Genomic DNA, 11,108 nt, shown 5'->3' with positions numbered 1-11,108 from the left:
TCAAATGGGATGTTGAATAAAGATGAATGAAAAAATAAATAAATAACGCAATCAAAGTCATTCTTATGTTTTGAAAATTGAAAACTTCCAAGAAACCAAACTGTCAATCAATATTTAATAGATTCACCGTCACACTGATAATAACCATCTCGGGTCTTACGATGCAGCCCCCCCTCCCCACATGGATCAAACAGTGCACTGCCCTCTCTTGGCCTGCGCCTTGCTATAGTAAGTTTGCCTTATGTACACACGGGGGCGCGATAGAGCCCCCGCAGCCCTTGTAGCGGTCAGGCTTCTTCTTCGTTGGTGCACTTGCCATGTTTGCGGAAGCTCCGTGGCAGCCAGTTAGCTAAGAGGCTTGTGTCTCAGTCCCTGTACACTGGACTAAAAATTGTGTTTCACGCCAGACCATGAATCTACCGAAGGGACCCGATTCTCTGTGCTTTGACAAGGATGTATTCATGAAGGTAACAGTCCGTAAGGGTTTTGGTTGAGTCGTGCTAAGCGCCAGTCAGTGTTTTCAAACGAGCTAGCATCGGCTGTGTTAATACACCTGTCTGTGTTGAATGCTTACGTCTTTCTTCTATAACTTAGAAGAGAGTTTTGTCTTTTATAGAAAAAAAGTATTTTGCATTGCAACTTGTGTTGTGGTGTCAACATATGAAACGCGGGATTTGCTGTGTTTTCCTTTCAGCAGTTTCATCAGGTGAACGTGTCTGTGTTCGAGGGTTGCTTTTCATCTTTCGGTCCCTTTGCTCCTCTGTGTGCAGGATGATTTTGATGTTGACCACTTTGTGGCCGAGTGTCGGAAACAGGTCCAGCTGGAGGAGATGAGAGAGGACCTAGAGCTCTACTACAAGCTTCTGAAAACAGCCATGGTGGAGCTCATCAACCAGGACTATGCCGACTACGTTAACCTGTCCACCAACCTGGTCCGTCCGAATGAACTTTGTCTTTTATTTCCACTAATGACGGCAATGTCAGTTAGAATAACTTAGTCTGAGGGCCTGTGTCTTCTGCTTCCAGGTTGGCATGGACAAAGCCCTCAATCAGCTCTCTGTGCCACTGGGACAGTTACGGGAGGAGGTTTTGGTATGACTCCTTTTTTGTAAAGTAATAAATTAACCATATGCTCATATGTTTTTGTTTTTGTCTTTTGAACAAGTGCATTTCATCTGTGTACGTCTCACTTACTTTCAGAGTCTGCGAGCTTGTGTCAGTGAGGTGATACAGTCTATAGATGACCAGCTGTTCAAGCAGGAAGATTTGCAGAAAAAAAAGGTACCGTCTGTCCAGTTCCACGTGTTACAAATACTTGGGTGGCTTGTTTTTAACTGAGGGATAAATGCCATGTGTAATAGCTATACAAGGGAGCATGTGGCAAAATATGGTAGTTGACACCCCGCAGAATTCTGTCAATTACTTTTTTTTTTTTTTCAATGTCCTTTTGATCAGGTCTCTGTGCTAAGGCTGATTCAGGTGGTGCGGTCAGTAGAAAAGATTGAAAAGATCCTCCACTCACAAAACTCCAAGGAAGCCAACTCACTGGAAAGCAGGTGGGAAACTATGGTTTTCATCAGATATTGCTCAGTAACAAAAAGAAACAGCTTTACCTCATGACATAAATTGAAATGATTTAAATAGGATCAGTCGGAAAAGCTGCCTGTTTTGCATTCTCGCATTTTGCATTTTTCATTTGCTTGAAGTTGATTCACCACCCATGGGCTATTAAAATGCCCTTGGCAATCACTTATTCAAGGTTGATTGAGTTTCTCTAGTTTAGCATATCTGTAGACTCTTCAGAATTTATTTGTTACTGGTTTGTACTTGTGTAAGTTTTTTTTCTTCTAGAAAATCTGGCTCCCAGATTGTTCCACTTAGCAGCACTTAATAGCCCCAATTAGGTGCTGGTTACATCCTTTGAGACCAAATCTATTTTTTTTGTCCCCTTTAAAAAAGGTGTAACATACAAAGCATCAAATTTATCAGGAAGCTTAAACGGAATTTTCCCTGAAAGGTTGTAAACATATTGTTAAGTAGATTGTTGCAGGTCTGCACATGGGTATAATATAGGAAGTTCAAGTTTTCAGGCTTTTTGTCTGACCTGGACTCTTCCCACTTTCCTTCAGTCCTTTGTTAGCAGGTCAGATTCTGGAGAGAATTGCTACTGAGTTCAACCAACTGCAGTTCCACGCTGTCCAGAGCAAAGGCATGCCTCTCCTGGACAAAGTCAGACCTGTGAGTGCGACCAGATCAATACGCTGTGCTGTAGCTGATTGACTTTTAGCTACTTAATGGATCTTTTTTTTGTGTGTAACCAATTTCAGCGAGTGCTCACTGCTTCAATGCTGCCATCAGGACTGCAATGATTTTAAAAAAAAATGTATTTAATCCATTTTATTTAATGTGTTGGTCTAATTTTTTTTGTAATACTTCCTAGTGACGACATTTCTGTCTCGTCTTAGCGAATTGCAGGGATCACCTCCATGCTGCAGCAGTCCCTGGAGGGTTTGCTGATTGAAGGCCTCCAAACGTCCAACGTGGACATGGTGCGCCACTGTCTGAGGACATACGCCACCATCGACAAGACTCGAGATGCGGAGGCCCTTGTGGGTCAAGTTCTGGTCAAGCCATACATGGATCAGGTAGAAATATAGTTCAATCAGTGCATCCACGCGTCGGCCAACCGTGCTTAAAACTCTGGCAGAACTCCTCTCATTTCTTTCTCTTAATTTAAGGTGATTGTGGAGGAGTTTGTGAAGTCAAGTCCAAATGGTCTCCAGCTGATGTACTCAAGACTGTTGGAGTTTGTCCCTCATCACTGTAGACTGCTTAGAGACGTTACCGGTGGCACAGTATCCAGGTAGCGATGCAATGACATTTATTACACATACACGTGGTATTTTATCACATACTGTTTATGTCTCTGTCTGATCTATATTTTTAGTCTTTTTGCCATAATTCTAACACCTTACTGACATGTGTTTGATGTGCTTGTGCCTCTGTGCTCAGTGAAAAGGCTGACACGGTGCCAGGTTATGACTTCCTGGTGAACTCCGTGTGGCCAGAGATGATCAGAGGGATAGAAGAGAGGTTGTCGTACCTCTTCAACCCCGGAAACCCTGACATGTTTTATGAGGTAGAACTCTAATGACGCGTCTTATTTACATTTTCACACTGTACATGTTCCCTATGTTCCCTTTGTCCCGTGATGCTCGTTTTTTTCCTCCCATGAGATTAAAGTCGTCCTTTGTGTTTTCTGCTGACTTCTTCTCTGTAGCGTTACAGCGCGAGTATGGAGTTTGTGAGGAAGTTCGAACGCCAGTGCAGCTCGCAGGCCAGCGTGAAGAGGCTGAGAGTTCACCCGTCATACACAAGCTTCCACAACAAATGGAACCTGCCAGTCTACTTTCAGCTACGGTGCATATTAGTTAAAACAGACATTACACACGATGTTCTTTAGGTTTATTCCTACAATATATTTTTTTTTTGCTCCAGTTGCTAAAAATCAGGTTTTTAGCAACTGGAGTTTTTTAAACTACATTAAAAGTAAAAAAGTTTTTTTTTCACTTTTACCTGTAATGACAAATTATATAGAAGTTATACTAAGATTTGTCAGGGTTTAGTTTTGTTAACAAGAAGGGAAAATGTAAAATGAATGTACAAGAGCATATCTAGAAACATAGCGGAGACACACACAACACTGGACCTTGACTGGATTTTCATTGATCAGTGTGAAAAAGTGGCTTTCTGTTTGTCAAACTCCTTTTATGAAAACACGCAAAAAATGCACACGGTACATGACCTAGTTCCTCAGTGTCACCAGCTCCGGAAAGCCCACCAATGTGCCTGGGGCCTGTTTCACGTCATCTGCATGTGCATGTCAGCTGGTGCAAGAATAAAGGCTGATAAGGCATTGATTTGCTTTGTTGTGGTTCTGATTTTTCGGCTCTCTCTGTCCTACTTTTCCAGGTACAAGGAGATAGCGGGACGTCTGGAGGCCGCCTTCAGTGAAGGTCTAGCTGTAGCCGCCGGCAGCGTGTTCCACCTGCAGGTCTCTGAGGTGCTGTGGTCCTGTCTAGCGAAATGCTGGTCGGACAAAGTCTACGTGCCACCTCTGGCTCACCGCCTCTGGAAGCTCACCCTGCAGCTCTATGCACGCTACGCCAAGTTCCTCGACGAGGTATCGTAAAATGCAAACCATCTTCTGGTGCCTCCAATGCTCAGCCCTCACCTTGCCCGCCGTTGCGCAGGTGCTGACCAAGACACCAGGTTCGGATGTGACCAAAGAGCCAACGAGGCCCCTGCCCAGCTCGGCCTCCTCCACCTCCAGCCGGACGTCGGTGGATGAAGGTGGCAGTGAGAGCGGGAGTCCCGGCTCCTTGTCCACTAAACAGCTGGTCTTCATTGCAGCTGATATACAGAAGCTGCAGGAAAAGGTGTGCAACCAGATCGCACGTATGACTCTTACAATGTCCTTGCATATTCTTTAGATTTGGAAGTTTCCCACACTGATGGTTTGTTGACCTGTCTGGCAGATTCCAGAGCTGTTGCAGATGGTCAGGCGGAGGTTAGAAGCCATTGGATTCACAAATTTTGCTATTTTAGAAGGTAAGCTCTGTATATAACGTGTGTTTTATTTCTCGACACGTGTACTTGTGGTGACTGTCTCCCTAGATAGTAAGAGCAGCCACAATCCCAAGTTTACAACACTTTTTTCAGGATCATCGAGATTTCTTTGCTTTTTTGCTATCGTCTTAATATATAAGCGAGGAAATCCTGGAAGACAAATTGTTGACTGTTGCACACCTACCTTCTACCTTTTGCATTTAAGAGTCTTCTGTTCTGTGTTAGATGCGTTATCGGATTCTAAGGGCTGCCTGTCAAGCAGCATTCCCACTCTGAACACCAGGATGACCCAACATCTGACTGAACGTAGCTGCCGCTTCCTGAAGAGCGCCTCCGAGGTTCCTCGACTCTATCGCAGAACCAACAAGGTCAGTAAAGTTGAATACACGCACATGTTTTTACTCCTCTTTTCCGTGTATTTTGTGACCTGTTTGCCCTGGAGGTCAAGAGGTCAAAAGGACTGTAGTGCCATTTTCTTCGTACTGGGTTTTCATTTTATATTTTGAAATGCGTTTGTTTTCAAAATGGTTGTACCGTCTTTGATGTTTTAAACCCAACTTGCTTATCTTTAACTTGAAGTTTAAGGATACCACTGTGCTCAATATACAAACAAGTAAACTTCATATTTAGTTTTTCTGTTCTTGACACAAAGCACTTTTTTGTCAGCATGTTTTGCATAAGAAACGTATCCTTTTCAAACAGGAAACTCCAGCACGAGCCTCAGCCTACATGGACAACGCCTTACAGCCTCTACATCAACTAGTGTCAGACTCAACAGGACTCGTCACGCCCTCGACGGCACACGACTGGCTGCGAGTTACGCTGTCGGAATGCACGCAGAAGTAAGCTTGCGCGTGCACACATCTGCACGGACGACGAGGCACGGCCACGTGTTTGGGAACCGTGTTGTGTTGTGTTGTGTTGTGTGTTCACCTTCCTCACGCTGTGTGGCTAGATACTACGAGACGATCTCCGAGGTACTGAGCTCCGTGAGAAAGATGGAGGAGAGTCTGAAAAGACTGAAGCAAGCGAGAAAAGGTGCGACTGCGGCCGCGACGGTGGCGGGAAACGGGGCGCCCACGGATGACGGCAAGATCCGGCTTCAGCTGGCGCTCGATGTGGAATATCTCGGGGAGCAGGTAAAGCTTTGCCTTAGTCTTGAACTAGACACAGTCATGTGTTACTATTGCATTTTCTCATAAAACTGTCTTCATTTTTGTTGTACTTTTGTTTTCTTACGCTGCTCCGTGCTACTTTGCTTGTTGCAGATCCAGAAGATGGGTCTCCAGCCAAGTGAAATCTCCATGTTCTCCACTCTGGCAGATCTTGTCAAAGAGGCTCGGGAGCTCGCGGAACAGAATCAGTAAAATAAAGCGACTTGGTTTAACCAAAACCTTTCAGGTGAAAGTGCTTCATTTTCTGAAGATTTGGAAAACTTTGCTGCGCTCCAAGCCGTGGTCTGACGCCATCGGTCTGATGAGCTCAACAGGATGAATGACAGGCAAGAACTCACGCTTCTTAAGTCTTTTACAAACACAATGGTTAATACAAAACCGTATTTAGTTCAGAGGCAGTGTCCACACAAGTTACAGTTGTCAGCGAGTGAGAATTAATTGCTGTTGATTATTTTCCACCAAAGGGAAAGCAGGATGCTCTTTAACAGTTTTTTTTACTGATCACAAATATGTCATGGAATTTCTTTTTTTCAATTATTGTTTCAATTTCATTGGTTGAATTGCTTCACCTTCAATAATCATATTTGCGAGTCTGTAATATTACTGTGAAAATTGAAGTTGTAAAATATGAAATCTTTAACATAATATAACTTGGGAATAAAGGACTTGAAGACATTGGTGAAATGATGAAGAATGAATTCTGTTTGGAAAAATTCATTTCCAAGAAGAATATATTTCAGAAATACAAGATGCAGAGTTCAGAACAGCTATGATGAAAGCTATCCAAATTATCTTTGTAGTGTTTGTAATGTTCTAACTTAATAGCATGTTGCATATATTTTGTCACCACAAACAAAATTCAAGAACATACATTTGCACATTACATTCATGTTTCATGAAAACTCACACACAGAAGACATATGAACAAAGCAAAGTATTACTACAGATTTGTGAACCATTAATATGTTATTTGAGTCCAAACTGAAATGAATAACAATGATTTAAGAGAGAAGGCACTGACCTCTACTGAGCAACCCAGTCTTTATTTTAAATGTTAAAGACCCAGTGTGTAAGATTAGCACCTAAAGGTAAGAATAAAGTTATTGTTGATTGTTAATGCCTTCATTTACTTAAAAACACTCCTGTGCCTTTATTGTATTGCAGTTTTCTGAAAGTGTTTTTATAAAATATAGTCCATATTTAATTGTAATATTACTGCTGCAAGTCCTTAAAAACTTAGCATTGCGACTTTCATGACACAATTCCTCTTAACTTATCTGTGCCACTGCCTTTAACAGTTTGAACCATTTTAATTATAATAGGTCAACATCTGAATGAAAACAGCGAGTTGGGTGATATAAATGTTTTATTATAGAACAAAACAAAAATAAACTCTTAGTTACAATATATAATGTCAATCATTTGCTCATTCATCGGAATTACAGATATGCACCTCTTGGTTTTGAAACATTTTCCAGAACTCGGTTTTATTCATTTTAACAAAGAACAAAGAGTTGTTTTTTTTTTTTTTTTTTTTAAAAAGAGGCTCAACTTTTAGTAACAAGTTTACATAAATACTGTCTTTTCTAGTCAGCTTGCAAAAAGATGAGAATACTGAATATTAAAAGAAACGAGGCACCCGGTCTGCAATGTCAAAGGCTTTTGTTCATCTGGATCTACATCGGAAATGATGTGTGATCAACTTATAGAGTAGGGTTGGTGATCTTTCCCAGCAAAAGGATGGCATTAGATTGCCCCTCGACGACGGCAAAGAAGAACGGACGGTTGAAAGACAGTTGCAGAGGAACACCTGCTTCCGGTGTCTTCTCCAGAACTTCTGCTCCCCCTGACATCTCAAACACAACCTTGCTGACCACCTGCAGAGGCAACACAGAGCCAGTTAACGGAGATGACCACAGCACGCAGTCTGTGGAGTCTTGAGAGCTGACCACTCATCTCCTCACCTGGTCGACCCTGAAGGGGCTTGCCGTGCTGAGTCGGCTGAACTCTGCCTCGGAGCCCAGGAGTTTGGCTTCAATTTCGGGATTCATGTTTGTCAGTAGGTCCCGCATGTCATTGGTCAACGACAAGGAGAATTGTGGGAGGGACAGCTCCAACAAACTGGGTCGATGGACACAAGGGTTATTCGATTTAGGGCGAGTTGGAAAAATATATTTAGTGAAACTGTTTCCTCTGCTCTACAGTACATGACCAGAGCAAAGGTAGACTCTTAAGTACTTTTAACTTGAGGTGAAATCCCCAAAAAATGTTCTCTTAAAAGTATCCCTAAAATTATAAACGTAAGCAATAATAATGAGCCATCAAAAGCTGAATAATAGACAGATTCATCACAGCACTAATGATTGCATGAGATGCTACAAATGATTTGTTGAACTACCAAGTGGTCTGCAAATAAAGCCAGGAATCTGGCAAAACAACAACAACAAAGTACAAGTACTCACCCTTCCTGGATACTTGTGTACCAGTCAGACATGATGACATCAATGCGCAGCATGGACTCTATGTCGATGAGATTGGCCCCTTCGTGAGGCAGCACTAGCATCATGTAGGACCGTTTGCTCAGTGGCAGCTTCACAACTTTGCAACGCCGCAACTGTGTAGTTGCAACACGACAAGGAATCAGTCTGGAAAACCCAGCGGCATCCAAGTTTTATATCATATAACAACAAAAGACCGATATATGTCTTTACCTTGTCGTTGAGATAGTGATACTGACCCGTGCGGGTCATCATTGGCACCGTCTCTGTGGTGTCTTCGTCCACATGGAACTCCTGCAAGGAGTTTTTCTCTGGCTTGAAGGCTGTTCTCCAGCTGCCTAAACAAATGCAGATTTCAGCTTGGTATGTTGGCATGCTCGACTCTGTAGTCAAATAAGTGTAATTGCTGTTGTCAGGTGTACCCTACAGTGACTGACACACCTTGGAAATTGAATAAAGTGAGAAACAGAAGGTCACTGCTGGCGTTCAGATCTCTGAAGGGGTTGGTCACTTTTCCATCTGAGGTCATCTCCACAAATTGGTTCAGCAGCTGCTCTGCCTCCTGAGCTTTGGAGAAATCCACACTGCGGGTGAACGATGCATCCGAGAAGTCCTGTGTGCCCCGAACAAATTCCTCAGACAGTTGAGTTTCCAGGCCAGTGATGGTCCACGTCTTGGTCGTGATTTCATCTGTCGGGCCATCATCCACCAGAGAGTTAATGCTGTGCAGCGTCCTGAGGACCTTGCTTCCATCGACTAAGGACACGCAGTCTTCTCTGTCGGTGCCGCTGCTGAGACCCAGCAGATTCTGGAGGGAAAGGAATAAACTGAGATGAACGCTAGCTCCTATTTTTGTACGTACAGTACCTGATTGCTGCAAAGGACCCTCAATCGAATCCCCTCTTCAATAGGAATTTTAAAGACCTGGAATGAGCTTGCTGTCCGCTTGGAGGCTCCTAGATAGAGGGTGACGAGGGATCCGTAGGTGCTGATGGGAGACAGGAGGGTGTTGGTGCCAGGCCGCTTGCTGCTGAGTGCCTGGTACATCCTCAGACCCAGGGTGTTCTGCAACGTAGCCAGAACATCGGTCCTCTCTGTGATGTTTTGCCTTTGCGTGTGCACGCTTGACTGCTCCCTGCTGTCTGGTGTCGGCGCACTGACGTCCAGTAGGGCCACTGGGAGGGTTTGGAGAGGTCTGGAAGTCTGCACGTGCAGGGTCTCGCAGCTGACGTTCTCTGCCGCGAATAGGTGGAAGGGGTGCACGTAGACCCGGTTTGCCTGGCTCGCCGAGAGACAGCAGCAGAGCAGGAGGATGTGAAGCGGCGCCCATCGGATCTCCATTTCGCTGCTTGTTTGTCGTTGCTTGTTTGTCTGCCAAGGGAGACGGAGTCTTAGTGAACACTGAGTATTGGGAACCTTTGGAGAGATACGCCCGTACCAGTGTGGCTTTTATGTGAAATCTGGCTCGATCTGGTTTTTCAGTCTCCGTCGTGATTGGTTGGCAGGTGGACATAAAGCAGCGGGTCAGTGATGGATGGATTACTCATTGTGTGCCCTCGATTTTGCCGGTCAGTGAGTGACACCGGGCGTTACCCTCTGAAACAAGGGTCGCATAGATAATGAGGTTGCGTCTAGGCGCCTCTCTTTAAACATTTATATTTTCACTGGCGGTGGTGAGGTGGTGAGAAGATGATTGTTTTAATTGTGATTTTAGAAGACTGTCTTTGGATGCCTGCCTGGCACCATCTTGCAAGAACATGCCTGCCTTCTTCTTCTGTTTCCCTTCCACTGGCAAATTGTCTTTGGTGCCTCAGGCTCTATTTAGTTAGCTTTAGTTAGCTTCTCAAAGACCGAGCTCTGAGTGTTGTCCTTAAAATGAAGCGTGTCATTTGCTGCGTCAGCGGCAGGGATATAATTATTTATTACAAGTCGACGAACCGATCAAAAATAAAATCCTATTCAAGTCAAATTCAAATGTGAAATGTTTATGTATTTATTGGACAAAAAACTAAAAAAGGTCATTTCTGGGCACTGTAATGTTTCAGCATTTATAATCAAAGCTTCTGATAGATCCGAGATGGCACTAAACTGACTCATTTATATACACCTCATTTTAGCATATATAGAGTTCTTGAATCTTAAATGAAAGCTTTTTTCTTTCTTTTTTTCTTTTTTTTTTTTTTTTTAATAAAGGAACTTTATTCTTTGAACTGAAACATGCTGAAGTGTGGGCTGATGGACTTTTGGCAGAGATGAACAAACACAACTCCCTCCCCCCAGTATGTGGACATGTCTAACAGGACATGGCCTTGGTCTTTTGTCAATAAAATGCTGCACTCAAATCAAACTTCTGTGTGAGTAGCACAGAATGAGGAACAACAGATGAATGAGCACATTAAGATATTCTGTTATCTATTTTAAAACATTTTCAGCAAAGTATGAAATTAAATCTAAAAAGAGCTTAAGGGGAATTATCAAAATACTTTTGTACAACACTTTTCAATCACAACTTGCTTTTATGTCCCAGTCTGAAATTTCTGCTCACTTCTAACAAATGTTGCTGCACTGTACCATCCAAAGAGCTTTACTGACAGAGATGTTACTCTTACCGTGTGCGTCCGTTGCTCTCGCTGAGTAAGGTGCTGAATGAGCTCCTGACTTCTTTTCTCCCTCATTTTAAGCAAGAAAGCCGCGTTCCCACTCTGGTTACTGATTAACCACAGCAGCATTGACTCAGAGGCACCACTGCCATGACTCACACCCCGACTTGTACTGACGGCCCACAGCTTTAGATAAGAGGGTCTGA

The 11,108-nt window shown here is 43.4% G+C and overlaps 2 protein-coding genes across 3 annotated transcripts; one reads left to right on the top strand and one right to left on the bottom strand.

The window, feature by feature from the left end:
• The first annotated feature begins 299 nt into the window (after positions 1 to 299).
• Positions 300 to 6,921, top strand: cog2 (component of oligomeric golgi complex 2). 2 transcript variants are annotated; one of them, XM_076038256.1, is made up of 17 exons: positions 300 to 467; positions 771 to 932; positions 1,027 to 1,092; positions 1,201 to 1,281; positions 1,456 to 1,556; positions 2,130 to 2,238; positions 2,466 to 2,645; positions 2,739 to 2,863; positions 3,013 to 3,139; positions 3,281 to 3,420; positions 3,973 to 4,183; positions 4,254 to 4,439; positions 4,539 to 4,611; positions 4,855 to 4,997; positions 5,332 to 5,471; positions 5,585 to 5,768; positions 5,898 to 6,921. In XM_076038256.1, the coding sequence occupies exons 1-17, from the start codon at positions 411 to 413 to the stop codon at positions 5,994 to 5,996; spliced, it is 2,184 nt and encodes a 727-aa protein (XP_075894371.1). In that variant the 5' UTR covers positions 300 to 410; the 3' UTR covers positions 5,997 to 6,921. The 2 variants fall into 2 exon arrangements, with proteins under 2 accessions (XP_075894371.1, XP_075894372.1); XM_076038257.1 differs by lacking the exon at positions 300 to 467 and having other exon boundaries at positions 859 to 932; positions 1,201 to 1,280; positions 1,454 to 1,556.
• A 231-nt stretch (positions 6,922 to 7,152) lies between these two features.
• Positions 7,153 to 11,049, bottom strand: agt (angiotensinogen). The gene is made up of 7 exons (XM_076038258.1): positions 10,906 to 11,049; positions 9,227 to 9,664; positions 8,744 to 9,110; positions 8,516 to 8,640; positions 8,267 to 8,418; positions 7,769 to 7,925; positions 7,153 to 7,681 (listed from the first exon to the last, which is right to left on the bottom strand). Exons 1-7 carry the CDS (start codon positions 11,029 to 11,031, stop codon positions 7,508 to 7,510), a joined length of 1,539 nt encoding a protein of 512 aa, XP_075894373.1. The 5' UTR covers positions 11,032 to 11,049; the 3' UTR covers positions 7,153 to 7,507.
• Positions 11,050 to 11,108: the final 59 nt, after the last annotated feature.

This window comes from Nelusetta ayraudi, unplaced genomic scaffold (genome assembly GCF_046127955.1).
Source record: "Nelusetta ayraudi isolate G7.1 ecotype Tasmania unplaced genomic scaffold, CSIRO-AGI_Nayr_v1 ptg000056l, whole genome shotgun sequence".
Lineage (NCBI taxonomy): Eukaryota > Metazoa > Chordata > Actinopteri > Tetraodontiformes > Monacanthidae > Nelusetta > Nelusetta ayraudi.
Note: the sequence above shows the minus strand (reverse complement) of the source record. Positions and strands in the feature narration are given on the sequence as shown.